The sequence below is a fragment of the Arvicanthis niloticus genome, chromosome 5, assembly GCF_011762505.2.
Source record: "Arvicanthis niloticus isolate mArvNil1 chromosome 5, mArvNil1.pat.X, whole genome shotgun sequence".
Lineage (NCBI taxonomy): Eukaryota > Metazoa > Chordata > Mammalia > Rodentia > Muridae > Arvicanthis > Arvicanthis niloticus.
The window spans coordinates 77,656,388-77,673,638 of NC_047662.1; the positions used below are offsets into that span (position 1 = coordinate 77,656,388).

At 38.1% G+C, this 17,251-nt stretch overlaps 1 protein-coding gene across 1 annotated transcript in view; it reads left to right on the top strand.

Moving 5' to 3' along the window:
• Positions 1–17,251, top strand: part of Megf9 (multiple EGF like domains 9) — a 97,565-nt gene that overhangs the window by 63,929 nt on the left and 16,385 nt on the right. Inside the window, exon 3 of the mRNA XM_034502157.2 lies at positions 4,662–4,801. Within this exon, the coding sequence (XP_034358048.1) occupies positions 4,662–4,801 (140 nt within the window). The remainder of the gene's footprint in view (positions 1–4,661; positions 4,802–17,251) is intronic.

Below are 17,251 nucleotides of genomic sequence, written 5' to 3' on the forward strand. Positions count from 1 at the left end.
CAGTCTGTAACAGGGAGCCCATGAAAGAGAGTGTTGTACAGCTTTATCCTATAAAAGAATCACACAGGCAAAGCTTTATGTTTGCTGAGTGATTTAATTCTTATACATGCTGAAATTGGTTGTGGACCATGAATAACATGATGAAAAAGCACTTTTAGTGCAATATCACAAGCAAAATTCCCACTCTACTCCATTGGGGAGTTTTGGTTTTTTGTTTGTTTTGTTTTAAGTGAAAAGAAAGCACTTCCTTTTCTGTTATTTAAAAAAAAAAAAATGTACTCAGGAAAAGTGAATTGTTATATCTAGAGTCTGTCATTGGCTTCATTGGGATTCCTGAAATTACTCTGGTTGGTTTTAAAATAAGCAACTAAGGAATATATTCTTCAGGGAAAAATATGCCAGGTGACATCAGTGTTTTGAGTGCCCAGAACAGAATTCTAAAGGGAAAACATAGCCAGCAACAACTCAGGAAACATGGCTCTAGCATAGCTACAGGGTGTTTGTGATTCAGTGTCCCATGGTAGACTTGGTAGATCTCAGAAGTTATTCTTGACCCATTTGAATACTAAGTAATGATTTAAAGGAGTGAAGAGCAAGCATAAAGTTCAGTTAGCAATCTGCAGTAAGAGTGATTTTCTTTGTAGGTTTCCCATAGGTAGAAGAACTTATGATCCCTTCTTACTGAATCCTAATATTTTCGTTTGTTTCAGACATGAAGAATGTTCATCTTCTTTGCCAGATCATGTAGTGGCTTTGTGGTATTCCTGTGTAAGACTAGATAGCTATCAGAGCATCTTTTCTGTTTTGCAAAGTCACTTAAGAGGCATGCTTGGTAAATGTCTATTGAAATTTTTAAAAAAGTAGTGCTCACCCTCTATATGGACAGTACAAAATTTAAACTCTAACTTGAATATATAAATACTTGATGGGGTATTCTCTGAGAACCTTGTACTTTGTTACCCTATGACAGCTATCAGATTATCAGATTGTTCAGCTTCTCTTGGGGAACATTTGACTTTTACCAGCAGTGAAAAACAGATGTTATTTATTCTAGATCATGAAGAAAAGAACCAATTTTCAGAACCTGTAGGAGTGGTAAGCTATGAAAAACAAACCTAACTCACTGACTGTAGATAATAACTCTTACCTTCCCAATAGCAAATTAAAGATTGTGACTTCCACTAGAAGAGTCATCCAGAGAATTAATGAAGATATTATTTATTAACATAGTTCTTCAACACAGAGGTTCATTGTTTATCATCATCATCATTATTATTATTGCTATATTGTTTCTGCTTTTAGGGTATCTCCGTTTCAAGCCTTTTTTTTTTATCTGTAAGTACACTAATTTGCCAGGAAATTACATGGTTGAATAGACTAGGTAGCTTTGAATAGAAATTCAGTGCAGTACATGATTTTTATTTAAGATACAATATTTTAGAGGTGGTAAGTATATACTATTAACACAAGACTGCCTTTCTTCCCTTTCTAGATTAGATTTATTTGAGTAAAGCTGTAATAACTTTCCATGTAAAACTGAGTGGATTTTTTTACTCCTTTTTGACAATTCTTCAGATAACCAAGAGGAAAAGAAGAGGGAAGCTGTCTCAGCTACTCTTCCTGTTGTTGTGATAAAATACACAGGCAAAAGCAGCTTATGGTCAAAAGGCTTTATTTTGGCTTACAGTTCCAAGGTACAACCCTTCACAGTGGGAATGTTCTGATAGCAGACTCCTGGTCTTATTGCATCACCTGCCAGGAAGCAGAGGAAAATGAATGCTCATGCATGGCTGCCTTTCTCCCTTTTCTGCATTCCAGAACTCAACCCATTTTTAGGATCTTTTCACCTCAAATAACCTATTGTAGATAATCTCCCATGGCAGTGCCTCAAATTTTGCCTTCTAGATGATTCCAGATCCTATCAAGTTGACAGTCAACATTAACCATCACAGAGCAAAGTTCAACTCTGAAATATTTTCTTTTTTTGTTTGTTTGTTTATTTGTTTTTTCATTTTCTTTTTTATTTATTTTTATATTTTATTTACATTTCAGATGCCATCCCCTTTCCCCATTTCCCCTCCCTAGAAAACCACTATCCCATGCCCCTTTTTCCTTTTTGCTTTTATACATTTTTTTAAATGTTAATCAAAAGCTTTCTAAGTTTGGTAATGCTCAATCAGAAGTATAACCCAATACCCAACCTAAATATATAAACTATCTTTGACTGGTGGAGACACGTGAACATCTGTCTCCATGCTCCCCCCCCCCTTTCTCTTTCTCTCTCTCATCACCTAGCTTCACCCTTCCTGTTAAAATAAAATTTTTTTCTCTCAAAATGCAATTAAAGCATAATTATTCCTATTGTACCAGTGAGGTACAAGATAGTCCTAATACCCAGTCCATCATTTTGTTGACTAACCAGAACCTCTGTCATCTCTCCTAACTAAAACACTTAGTTTTGAACCTGGCTTTTTTTTCTTGGCTTTAGAATGAATGTCAGCTGGAAACCATCCACTCCTGAAATATTTTCTTAGGGGTAGAACATAAAACTTATTGATTACACTAGTGGTATAGTAAACTGTGAAGCATATCTCAGTTTAAAAAACAAACAAAAATCAAAAAATCACAAAAAAACTTGGATTTGTAAAATACAAGTAGATTTTCAAACTGCAACTAGAGTATACATGGATAAAAGTTCTATTCCATCTGCAAAATTCAATTCAGAGTACCAATAATCTTCAAATTTAGAACTTCTATTTTTATTATAGTAATAGAAAGTGGGGAATGACAGGAAATTGCATTAAGTGATATGTTAAGAGCCATTTAAGTATTAATAGTTTAAGCTTTTCCTCCTGAACTGAATCAGGTCCTTTAGGGAGTCACTATTAGCAACTAAATCTTTAAGAAAAATATTTTTAAATGCAGCATTCAAATTAATCATCTCCTATCTAGTGTGACTGCTGCCAAGATTGCATAAAGTCTAAACTTGTGAGCTCTAGAATGGACATGTAAGGAAACATTTAAAATATTTAAGCCATGTAAAAAAAGGCGTTTTCCTCTGAGTGTTGTGGTGTACACCTCTACTTACAGCAGTCAGAAGGCTGAAAGAGGGTTAAGTTAAATATACTTTGTATATTTCTGCCCCAATTAGTTATGGTCTTCCTAAAACCCATGTCTTCATTTCTTCATGAGCCACAGAAGCCTTTGTTGAACCTCCTTCCTATTTTTTTGCCATAGGAATACAACAAGACCCAACTGGGGTTCCCAACACTTGTAATAGTCAGATGTTTAAAGCAACCTAGATTCCATCAGGGAAATAAAGTAAGAGATTGTGTATTTGAATAATTCCATGATATGCTGCTATGAACTGTTTCTTTAAGGGTTGTGATGTAGTTCAATGGTAGAGTGTTTGCCTGGCATATATCATGCCTTCGATTTAATTCCTCAGAACTGAAAAAGAAACCCGTATGAGCCTTCTCTGCTAAATGTTTATATAGATGACAACCACAGGACATCTCTTTTGTTCACTGTTAACCCTGCTCTGCCTGTGTATGGTGGGAGGCTCTTTACATTGGGTCACAGCAATGAATGTTCTACTGTGTATGATGAAGACTGTTTTATACAGGTCACAGCAATGGATGTTCTTGCCTTTTGAGTTCTGTTTTTATTCATTTAATGGGAGTTCCTAATTTAAAAAAAAAAAAAAAAAAAAAAAAAAACCAACTCGGTTTGGTAGCACATTTTCTTAATCCCAGAATTTAGGAGACAAAGGTAAGTGGATCTCTTGTGAGACAGGAACTAGGTGAAGTCTGGTTCTTTTTCTCTAGATTGGAACAGATATCTGCAGAGCTGTGGGATAATCCTGGAATGAAACACAGCAGTGATACATATTCTAAGCTCCAGTGTTCCCTAAAGAAAGGTTTTACACTAGGAACTTTTGTTCTCCATGGGTCCTCTGTTATGTGTTTTAAACTTCCCCAGCACAGGGGATAGAATTTATCACAAATTGTTATCAATACTATTAGCTGAAATATATCCATAAGTTTCTCTAGTTTAAGTGGCTGGGGCAATGGTATTATGAATTTGAGGACAGCCTAAGCTACATGGGGAGTTCCAGGCAAGTGAGACTAGGACTCCAGAAAACAAAACCAACCAAACAAAAAGCCTTTTTAAAAATCCCTTTTATGCCGGGCAGTGGTGGCACACACCTTTAATCCCAGCACTTGGGAGGCAGAGGCAGGCAGATTTCTGAATTTGAGGCCAGCCTGGTCTACAGAGCGAGTTCCAGGACAGCCAGGGCTACACAGAGAAACCCTGTCTCGAAAAAAAAAAAAAAAAATCCCTTTTATGCTTAAAATATATTGTTGTTGTTTCATGTGCACTAGTGGTTTGACTGCATGTATCTGTTTGAGGGTGTCAGATCCCCCAGAATAGGAGTTACAGACAGTTGTGAGCTGCCATGTGGGTGCTAGGAACTGAACATGGGTCCTCTGGAATAACAGCCAATGTTCTTAACCACTAAGCCATCTCTCAAGCCCCCTTTTATGATTCTTGGAAGTAGAATCTAGTAGAAAATTTTGCTTGTGTTAACATAATATATGGAGCATTAAACTACAGTTTTCAAAATCACTTTTATTCACTGTCTTTGTTTTTATTTGCAGTTCTGGGAATTGCCAATGCAAAGTGGGTGTCACCGGCTCCATGTGTGACCAATGCCAAGACGGACATTATGGTTTTGATAAAACAGGCTGCTTGCCCTGCCAGTGCAACAACCGGTCTGATAATTGTGATGTTCTCACAGGTATGTAGTTTTCTTAATAGCATCATGAAATTATTCTTTATTCTTTTACTCTTGAAGCCTTAATATATTGATTCTTTTCAAAAGGTTTATAAGGCCTTGAACTTTTAAGTAGATATAATAAAACATATGACAAGTCGAACTGTTACAACAACTTAAAATATTTCATGAGTTTCAAAAATTGTATAAATTGAAGATTGGAGAACAATACAAAGTGGAGTGTCAGACTTTGCAAAGTACATTAGAGCTCTTGCAAGCAAGCCGTGATCACTTGGGAATTCCTGTGTGAAAGAAATGAGACTCCATATGACTTAGGAAGAATGAGGCAGACCCAGGATTGCAGAGTACAATTTACTGTGGGGTTGCTTACACAACTAGAGTCAAGGGTGTTAGCTACATCGGCCAGTCCTCACAACTTGAAACAGCAAATAGAGAATTGTGTGGTTTTAAAGGTCAAAAGTGACTTTTATCAAACCTAGAATGTAGTTAATTTATCTCAAGCTAACATTAGAGATGTCAAGCATGTTTCTGGTGCTAGTAGAAAAGTTCTAGTCATAAAGTTCCATTACCGTACCATGCTTTTTTCTTTTAATCTTTAGTGTGCAGAAAAGCTATGTAAGGAAAGGGTGTAGGATTACTTAGGCATAGTCACAAAAGTTATGGCTCAAGATGTCTGCACTTAAGTTAGGCTGCATCTATACACCACATGCTTTCTTTCCAGTGGAGATTCGCTGATTCTGAGCACAGGCTAAGGAGTAAGGGTTGGCCAAAGGAAAGGATTTGTACTTGAAGGAGAGCTTTTGACAGCCATCTGGAGGCTGCATGATAGGGGGAACCAGAAGAGCCCAACACCAATGCCAGTTTTCCCAACCCTGACTAAGACATCTGGGCCAGAAAATGTTTTATGCTGAGGAGACAAAATCCTTTTAAAGAGAAGAGGGCTTGTTATAACATGTAGCCAGCTCTTTCTTAAGACACTGCCAAACTCTAAAGGTACATGGAATGGGTCTGAATGGTCAAACTCCCAATGTCAAAACAAAGGTCTACCACATTCTTAATCCAAAAGGTCATGCCAAGAAATAGAGAAGAACTAGTGTTGAGCTGGCAGATAAGAAAACTGAGTCTATCTTCAACCCACCGTCCTACCTGATTGAATTGAGGCATCATTTTCTCATATTTGCCTATTAGAGGAAATGAGGACCCTCTTCAGTTCTAGTTTAGTTTAGTTTAGTTTAAGTTAGTTTTGTTTTTCAAGACAGAGTTTCTCTGTATAATAGTCCTTGATGTCCTGGAACCAACTGTAGACTAGGCCGGTCTCAAAGCCCCAGAGATCTGACTTCCACTGGTGGCACTAAAAATGTATAGCACCACGCTCAGCTAATTCTTTTATATATCAAGTATGATATACAATAAAAATCAGAGACTACAAAAATGGAAACATATGTCTTGTAATGAAAATATAAAAGATGGAATCAGAACAAGTAATACTGTTAGAATTATGATTGAAATTTCAAAATAACTAAAACTCATATATTCAGGAATTAGAGGAAAAATAAGACAAAATGAGTAAAGAGATAAAATTTCACTAGAGAATAGCACTACACTGCACATGCACATGAGCGCGTGTACACACACACACATGGGGGGCAGGAGGAGATCATGCGGACTCGGGAGATAGCTCAGTTAATAAAGTGTTTACTATACAAGCATAGACACTTGAGTTTTAATCCCATGTTAAAATGTTGAGCATAGTTTTATACATATGGGTATATACATCTCACGTATGTCTGTGTACCGGTGTCTATTGGGGCATCTGATCCCCTATAACTGAAGTTACAAACAGTTTGAGCCATTGTAGGTGCTAGGAGGTGAATGTGGGTCCTCTAGAAGTGCAGCCACTATTCTTAAACATGGAACCTTCTATCTCTCCAGCCCCAGTGGCATGCAGTTGTAATCTGAGTGCTCAGGAAACAGAGACAGGAGGATTTCTGAGACTAGCTGGTCATCCAGTCTACCCTAATTGCTAAACTCCAGGCCATTTAGAGACTGTCCTCTCAAAAGAACTGGGCAGCATTCTTAAGGATGAAACATGAGATTATCCTCTGACTTATACACATACATATGTACTTGCATGCATATAAAGCTACAAACTCATACACATGCATTTAAAAAAAAAAAAAAAAAAGCAAGCAATGGGCCAGTGAGATGGCTCAGTGGTTAAGAACACTAGCTATTCTACCAGAGGTCCTGAGTTCAATTCCCAGCAACCACATGGTGGCTCATAACCATGGCATAAAGGGATCTGATGTCCTCTTCCGGCATGCAGGTATACATGCAGACAGAACACTCGTGCATTAAAAAAGAATACATAGATAAGTAAAAATTTTAAAGTAGAAGCAACCTAAAGCTAAAAATTATGGTATTTGAAGTTAATAACTTATTGCATGAGCTAAGAGCAGGCTTTACCCAATGAAGGCAAGATAAGAACCAAATAGAATACAATAAAATCGAATTAAACTGTAGCATCTTTATAACAGGGTAGTAGAAAAATGGCAGGAGAGATGAATAGGGTACAACCATCATCTAATGTAAGTGTAAGGGAGCTCAGGAATTTTTGGCCAAGAATTTTCTAAATGATTTAAAAAAAAATTCAACCTACAGGTGGGAAAGCTCAGCAAACACCAAGCCATATAACAACAGAAAACCACATCTAAGCAAACTCAGTCAAATTGTCACAAATTAAACACAAGTACCACTGATCTTCAAATTCCCTAAATGTAAGATTAGAGGACCTTCTGGAAAGTCTTTTAACATCAACAGGGAAAAAATCAGGACATATGATTTTGATAAGTGCACAAGTTTTTATGAGAATAGAGCACCAGAATAAATCTAATCTGAACGGATCCTCAGAAGAATCTGCACTGGAAGCTTGTTCTTTATACTTAACTCTCTACACTCCAGTGAAGTGTGTGGAGAGCAATCTGATAGGAGTCATTGTGTCATCTGTCTGTAGCTACTTGCCTATTGTTCTTTATCTTTACTGTTGTTTGTGTCCTAAAGTTACTATGCATGCTCTTTCTCCTGGCCTTTCCAACTCACCTCCACCCACACCACAGACCCCTTTGCCTTATTAAGTCATAGACTTCTTTCAGGTCCTCAACAAAAGGTGATCTCATTAGCATTTCCTGTTGCTCCTCATTAAATGCAAAGCCCTGGCTACACACTGTCACATGCACTTGCAAGTTTTCAGAGCACTTGTCACCGTTGATGTTTATATGTTTACTGGTGGCCATTACTCTCATGTGCACACTCACTACATGGTAACTTCTATCAGGACAGAACAGGATCAGCTTCATCCTTGTTTATACAATCTCTACCACAGGTAGAGCATATAGGGAGCTTAGTCTTTGTTGGATAAATGAACAAACTAATGGTAAAATATGAAAAAGAATTGTGAGTTCAACACTGAATAACACGAAGAATATTTTATTGCATCAAATCACCAGTTATTCCCTGGGTGGTTTAAAATACCAGAAAGCCATTTACATGACTTTTTTTCTTCATAGCAGGTAGCAGCTATCACACTGGCCTGCACATGTTCTGTTTAAAAACAGTTTACCATATGAAAAGTATAATAAGGTGGAATCAAATGTGAAGGAAAACAACCAGTTCTTATACATTTTTATCACAGATGAGTTTTCAAGAGTGCTGTGATACCATCGCCCTCTGGTGGCCACTTTGTATGCTTGCATAGTTATTCTTCCCAGTATGGCTGGAATTTCTGTTTTAGATAGATTTAGAGTTTCAAAGTTCTTGTTTGTAGGAAAATATATTGGAGAAAATATCAGAGGGAAAAATTTGACAGTAGATATAAAAAGCCTCTTTAAAAATATTTAATATAGAAATTCTAGTTTCAGGAACCTTCTGAGAAAATAATTCTAAATTCATAAAAAACTTTATGTTAAAAAATGCTCACCAGAATGATAGTTATGATCACAAAAAAACACTTAGACACCATAATTTATAACAATATGTAATTAATACTGTTACATAGACAATATATGGTTAGAACCCCAGAAAATCAAATTTTTACTGTATCTTGGGCAAGATATTTATTTATTGTGTTTCTGTATCCATAAACTACCTAGTAGTTTGCTGTAAAATCAAAAACATTTGTACTTCTCTACATTTCCTTGATCACCATAAGCAGTCTTGAAATGATAGCTATTAGAATGATTTCATTACAGTGTTTTCACGACTGGCATATGTAAATATTCAGGCTTTAAAACGACAAGTACCATATAATTAGATTGTTTCAGTGACAAAACCCAAATCTTTATAAATAAGGCAAGACTTCAAGGAAGGTATCCCAAATGTTAATGAGATTGTCAAGGCACTTTTCACGTCTTTACATGTTTTTCAAATTTTCATTATTGAACACATTTTTCTTAAATGACATGTAAGACAGGCAATTAATTTTTAACTGCAAACTTTGTCTTCTGATAGCAGACTTATTTTTAAGAAGTCAACGCGCTTTTGTGTTTTGGTCCTATCCCATGAAAGTGAGACTCCAGCAGCCTGATTCACTGACTGCCTTGACTGCTCCTTGGCTGCTTTGCCTCAGGATGCCACACTCTCCTTCCTGGCTTCCTTCCTATGTGGATGCATTTCCTTTTCTGTCAGTTGTGCTGCATCTCCCTAGGTCAGTTCTATACTGCTGCCTCCTCAGAACTCAGAGAGCTTAGCATATTTGTCCCCTCCACTTGAACTTTCCCTTCGAGTGATTTCACTCAGGCCCAAGATTTAGTTGAAATGCTACTGATATACATGTTTATTGTCAGGTTTGCATTTCTCCCTTGATCTCCATGCTCAAACATTCAACAGGATGCTTTGTTTGAATGCTTTGACTAACATTAAAATCCTAACATCCAAAACTCTTATTTCCCACCAATAGCTGTCTCTTCTTTCCTTGAACCAACCACCGATAGTGCATCCTTGCCCCAGCCATTATCACTATATGAACTAGTTGGCCTTTTCTTACCTGATCTTTCTGCCTGTCTATTGCCTCCTCCCTAGGTCTCTATCCTACCACAGTCCAGTCTCCATGTAAGAATTTTTAAAATTACAAAATTTAATTATGACATTTCCCTGCTAAAACCCTGCAGTATCTTACGTTATTCCTGGAGTAATATTAAAAGGTATTTCTATGGCCTAAAACAAAAATAATAAAAGCTAAAATTAAAATAGATTTTGTTTTAAAACCAAATTCACAGTTATCTGTGATATTTTAAGCAAACTTTTTTTATTATTTTATATTTTATTTACATTTAAGATGCCATCCCCTTTCCACATTTCCCCTCCCTAGAACACCCTTGTCCCATGCCCCCCCTTTCCTTTTTGCTTTTATACAATTTTTTTAAAATGTTAATCAAAGGATTTATAAGCTTGGTAATGCTCAATCAGAATCGGAACCCAATACCCAACCTCGATATAAAAAATATCTTTGACTGGTGGAGACATGTGAACATCTGCCTCCATGCCCCCCCTCTCTTTCTCTCTCTCATCACCTAGCTTCTCCTCTTCTTCATCTTCTCTCCTTGTTCCATCTCTTCCTCTCAGTACTCCTTCCCACTTAGCTCCTCCTACATATCACTCTTCCTGTTAAAGTAGAACTTTTCTCTCAAAATACAATTAGAGCATACTTATTCCTAATTGTACCAGTGAGGTACAAGATAGTCCTAATACCCAGTCCATCATTCTGTTGACTAACCTGAACCTCTGTCATCTCTTCTAACTAAAACAATTACTTTTGATCCTGGCTTTTTGGCTTTAGAATGAATGTCAGCTGAAAACCATCTACTCAAATATTTTCTCTCAAAGTGAATAGCCAGGATTCGTTATGAGACTATAGGTCTTCAACCCCATCAGAAATCCAGAATGACTGAGTTAACTGAAGTTATGGGAAGCACTAAGCATAGCTTCTAAAACTTAGCCAATTTATAGAGACCACTGAACACCTGAAAAGCCCCTATACTACCGAACGTTGGAGCATCAAGTCTTCAGCCTTCTGGCCCAGAATCATCTGATAGACCTTAATGATGCAGGATTATTAAGGGCTGATTACTCTGTCTAGGCAGATATAATCAGTCGACTATTCTGCATGTGTGTCCTTTTCTGGACAGTAATTTGTCTGTAGATGGAGAGAGGCAATTCTTGCCTAGTGGCTGTCACCACACAACTGGAGTATCTCCAAGGATGCTCAATTTCTTCTTAGAATCCACAACAGGAAGCTGTCAGGAGCAGACAGGTCTCTAATCAAAATGAACATTAATATATAAATATTTGTAGCGTCAGTTCTATGGACTTCTGAAACCAGCTATCCATGTAAGGTAACCTGGACTGTTGTCTGTTCACTCCTCTCAGCTATTTCTAAATAAAATATAGAAAACACCCTAACAATAAACTCAAAACCATGAATTTGCTATAGTCCCTTAACTCATAGGTTAACCATCCCAAATCAGTTAAAAAAGTTAAAAGAGGGCTGAGTCTAGGCCTTGTATTCCTAAATGTGTTATACAGGCACAATGCCCATGAGAGTATCAATATTCATCTCATTTTTATATTAATAAGAGGCTCATACCAATGAAAACCTTAAATTTGAAATCAAAGTAAATTTTGTACCATTTAAGAAATTATAACTTCATCTTGATAATAATTATACAGATTTCTACCAATAGGTTATGGCTATGCAATAAGTCCTAGCTAATCCCCCCTGTTCCAACAAAACCACTACTTTTCCCTAGAAAGACAGACCACTATTAACCACATTAGTCCCCAAGCTCAGGGATTAGGGGCGCTGACTCTTCTTTAACTTCTTCAAGCTGATTAAGGGCGTTGACATTTTAGAAGAGGGGTGGGGGAAGAGTAAGTTGATAAGCCTCTGATGCTGTGTCTTCACTGAATCCAGATGGAATTCCAGGACATCAGAGGTTTGGGCAGGTCTGCTCAGTATGCTTGATGAGTAGATACACCAAGGCTGTGTATTCTGCAATATACAATTCTCAGAACAAGTTTTAGTATCAAGAAAAAAATAATTTCCCACCCCCAGGGGGCTGACATTTTTTTTTAAAGATGTTGGTTCTGACGACTTTTTTTTTTCCGCTTGTTAAAATTGGTTGTAGTATTTACATTTCAGATTTTATCCCCTTACCCTACTTCCTCCCACCACCCAGAAACCTCCTATCCCATCCCCCTCCTCATGCTTCTATGAGACAGTGACTGCACCTACTCCCCCTCACTATCCCCTCCCAGCCCTCACATCCCCCCCCCACTGTGTGTTCATTTTTTTTTTTTATGGGACCAAGAAACTCCTCTCCCACCTATGTCCGACAAGGCCATCCTCCCCTACATATACCTCTGGAGTCTTGGGTCCCTCCCTATGTGTTCCCAGGCTGGTGGTTTAGACCCTGGGGGGCTCTGGTTGTTTGGTATTGTTGCTTTCCACCTGGTGTCACTAACCCTTTCTGCTCCTTCAATCCTCTCACTAAGTTCTCCATTGGGAAACCCCTGATCATGTCAGTGGTTAACTGTGAGCATTGTCCTCTGAGTGTGTTAGTCTTTGGCAGACCTCTAAGGAGACAGCTATATCATGTTCCTCACATTATGCACTTCCAGCCATCCACAACAGTGTTTAGATTAGGTGGCTGTACATGGGGTGAATACCCAGGTGAAATGGTCTCCTGATGGCCCCTCCTTCAGTTTCTGTTCCATGTTTTGTTTCCCTATTTGCTCCCTTGAGCATTTTTGTTTCTCGTTCTAAGTAGAACTGAGGCATCCCCTCTTGGTCTTCCTTCTTCATGAGCTTCATGTGGTCTGTGGGTTGAGTCTTCGCTAATGCAAGCTTTTGGGCTAACATTCGTGGAGATATGTTTGTATAACTATCTTCTTTTGGGGTTTTTGGAAGATTACTTTCTTGCTTTTTCTAGGTTGTAGTTTCCCTCCTTGTGTTGGAGTTTTCCACCAATTATTCTTTGAAGTGCTGGATTTGTGTTGAGATACTGTGTAAATTTGGATTTGTCATGGAATATTTTGGTTTCTCCATCAATAATGATTGAGAGTTTTGCTGGGTATAGTAGTCTGGGCTGGCATTTGTGTTCTCTTAGGGTCTGTATGATATCGGTCCAGGATCTTCTGGCTTTTATGGTCTCTGGTGAGAAGTCTGGTGTAATTCTTATAGGTCTGCCTTTATATGTTACTTTGCCTTTTTCCCTTACTGCTCTTAGTATTTTTTCTTTGTTTTGTACATTTGATGTTTTGACTATTATATGGCGGGAAGTATTTCTTTTCTGGTCTAAACTATTTGGAGTTCTGTAGGCTTCTTGTATATTTATGGACATCTCTTTCTTTAGGTTAGGGAAGTTTTCCTCTATAATTTTGTTGAGGATATTTACTGGTCCTTTAAGTTGGGTGTCTTCCCCCTCATCTATACCTATTATCCTTAGGTTTGGCCTTCTCATTGTGTCTTGGATTTCTTGTATATTTTGGGTTAGTAGCTTTTTGTATTTTGCATTTTCTTTGACAGTTGTTTCAATGTTTTCCATCTGCACATGAGATTCTCTCTTCCATCTCTTGTATTCTGTTGGTGATACTTGTGTCTATGACTCCTGATCCTTTTTTTTTAGGTTTTCTATCTCCAGGGTATTGTCCCTTTGTGATTTCTTTATTGTTTCTACTTCCATTTTTAGATCCTGCATGGTTCTGTTTAATTCCTTTTCCCGTTTGGTTGCATTTTCTTGCAATTCCTTAAGGGATTTTTGGGTTTCCTCTTTAAGGGTTTCTATCTGTCTACCAGTGCTCTCCTTAAGTTCTTTGAGAGTGTTATTTATGTCTGTCTTTCTTAAAGCCCTCTATCATCATCATGAGAAGTGATTTTAATTCTGATTCCTGCTTTTCTGGTGTGATGGGGTGTTCAGGGCTTGCTCTGATGGGGGAGCTGGGTTCTGATGATGCCATGTAACTTTGGTTTCTGTTGCTTATGTTCTTGCTCTTGCCTTTTGCCATCTGGTTAACTCCAGTGCTGCCTGTACTTGCTGTCTCTGACTGAAGCCTGTCTTTCCAGTTATCTAGCTTGTGTCTGATCTCCTAGGGGCCCAGATGTCTCTGTGATCTTTTCCAGCTGCACTGATTATAGTGGTACCTCTAGGATGCCTCAGGATATGGTGCCTCCAAGGTAGTAGTCCAGCTAGGTGTCTGCTGTTCTGGGTGCAGTGTCTCCTCTAGAATATCTCAGGATATGTTGTCTGACACTCTGAGTTCAGTTGTTCCTCTGTGGCTCTGGGTTGAGTGGAACTTCCAGTATGTCTCAGGTGGAATCTGGGGTCCACACAATAGCAGACCTGGCAGAGGTCTGATCCAGGCCTCAGATCTGAGAACTAGTTTCTAAGACACTGTCCAAGTTAGAGCGCCTGGGATCCCTGCTTCCTCTGGGTTCTTGGAGGTTGGGGACAGAGCTGCCACCCAAGATCTGCTCAGTGCTCTGGCCCAGACCAGAAGGAACCAGTGTTCCAGGACAAGAGTGACTTCCCGGGTCCTTGTGGGTCCCAGTTACTCCCTGTTTAGGGCGGGCCCTGCTGTCTGCTTACCTAAGATACTGCCTGAGTTAGAGCGCCTGGGATCCCCGCTTCCTCTGGGTTCTTGGAGGTTGGGGGCAGAGCTGCCACCCAAGATCTGCCCAGTGCTCTGGCCTAGATCGGAAGGGACCAGTGTTAAGCAAACTTTTTTAAAAGCAAACTTACTGTTATAGAATTCATAGCTATAGAGTCATCAGAATATAAGATTTAGAAAGAAAGCAGTCTCAGAGTGTTTTTATCACTGTGCGAGTACATTCTATTGTGCTATATAGTGAAAAATACCTTTCAACACTGTCATAAGTGTAAAAAGTTACATGATTTTACCCAGGCATGATAGCACCTGCCGATAATCCCAGAATTTAGAGATGGAGTCAAGAGGTATTCAAATCCAGCTTCAACTAAATAGTAAATTCGAGACTAGCTTGAGCTATGAAACATCATTTATAACTAAATATATTTTATGTGACTTTAAATGATGATATCTACATAAAAATTCAGTTGAATCAAAGTTAAGTGTACAAATAACATAAAAATATCTTTCCTAGTAAGTCATGAGATGTGAGAGAATTTCCTGTAATCCTTTAAGAATTGAGAGCACACATTATTATTAACATTTTCAATGTTTTGACTTTCAAATCTTGCCCCAGTTGTCATATCATTTTATCTTATAGTCCTATCCTTTCTGCCACACTCAGTTTTGAAATTTTTACATAAGTTAGAGAAGTATATCCAGAAAGACTTCATGAATGTCAACATCAGCTGTTTTTAGCTTGTTGTAAAATTTCAACACATTCCTGGTTTTTTGTGTATTTACTTATGTAGCAGTAGTTGTAAGTCTGATTGTAGATGTGGTGCTGCGGTGCCTCTTTCAAGAATCCTTTGTCATAGAGTGCCAAAGGAGTGTTGTCCCAAAACACAGGACTCTGCCTTCTTTTTCCCCGTTTCTTTAGTTTTCACTTTTCATTGTCCTAGTTTGCTTTCTATTGCTGTGATGAACCCCATGACCAAAAGCAACTTGGAGAAGAAGAAATGGTTTATTTCATTTTCACATCTCAGGTCACACTCTGTCACTGAGGGAAGTCAGAGAAGCAATTCAAGGCAGAGACCAGGCAGGACCCTGGGGGCAGGAACTGAAGCAGAGGCCAACGAAGAGGAACGCTGCTTACTTGTTTGTTCTTCCTGGCTTGCTCAGTCTGCTTTCTTCTTTTTTTGTTGTTTGAGGTTTTTGTTTTGTTTTGTTTTTAATCTATTCTTTCATATATTACATTTCAATCACAGTTTCTCCTCCTTCCTCTCCTCCCAGTCCCTCCCCCTATTTCCTTCCTCCCTATCCACTCCTCTCCCTCCCCCCCCCCCCCCCCCCCCCCGTTTCCCTTCAAAAGAGTCCTCCTGCTTTCTTATGCAACTCAAGATCACTTCCAAGGGTCGCTACCTGCACAGTGGGCTGGAACCTCCCATATCAATCATTAATAAAGAAAATGTCATAGAAACTTGCCTAGAGTCTTTTATTGATTTCTTTTTAGTTCTTTGGTAAAAACACCATAAGCAAGGCAATTTATAGAAGAAAATATTTAATTGGCCTTATAGTTTCAGGGAGTTGGAGTCCATCTTGATTTGGGGTAGTATAGTAGCAAACAGCAAGCAGCATCTGAGAGCTCATATCTCAGTCCAGCCCTCAAGCAGTAGGCAGAGAGGACACACAGAGAATAGCTGGAGTCTTTTAAAACTAGGTGATATATGTCTTCAAATAAGGCTATTTCTCCTACTCCTTCTCAAGCAGTTTCACCAACTTTAGACCAAGAATTCAAGCACTGGGGCCTATGAAGTATATTTCAATGGAAATTCACACCACCACACAGCTAATCTGATAAAGGCATTTTCTCAACTGAGGTTTCTCTCTTCTCAAATGACTCTAGCTGGTATCAATTAACAAACACTAATGTGCACACTCATATATCCACCTGTAAATATTTTGCCACCATTTTGCCTCATATTTATCCATATAATATAATTATTATATTTGTCAGAGTTCTCTAGAGGAAAATAATTGATGGAATAAATGTGTATGAATGAATGAATATATATGTATATGAATATATGGGATTTATTATAGTGGTTTACAGACTATAGTCCAGTTGAAAAGAATGCCACATGCATTGGCTGTCCGCTAATGCAAAGTCCACAATGCTGGATGTGTCAGCTGGTCTTCAGTATACACCAGAATCCTGAAGAAGTAGATTTTAACAGCAGTAAAGAAATGGACCTGCTAACAAGAGCAAGGGCAAGCAAGTAAAGAAGAAAAAAGTCCTTCCATGTTCTTCATATATGTTGCTACCAGAATATATAGTCCAGATTAAAGGTGGATCTTCCCACTTCAAATCATTTAATTAAGAAAATCTCTCAAAAGTATATGCAGCCACTTGAGTTTTAGTTAATTCCAGATGTACTTAAGGTGAAAAACAAGAATAGCCATTACAACACATATGTGAAATGAAAAATTTCAAAAGAAATTGAGCACTTGTTTTCTCAGACATATATTCTTTCCCCCAATTCACAGAGACAATAATCCATAATATTCCTTAACTGTCTCTGTCCATATTTAAAGTTTTTACTATGTATGTATTTTTGGTTTAATATATTATGTATTTTTCTATAAGCTTAGTATTGCTTTTTTATATATACTTTATTTTATGTGTATGACTGTTTTGTCTGAATGCATGTCTGTGCAGTGCCCTTGGAGGCCAGAAGAGGGTGCCAGATCTCCTGGGTCTAGAGAAAGATGATGTGAGCTACCACGTGGTGATGGGAATTGAAATGGGGGCCT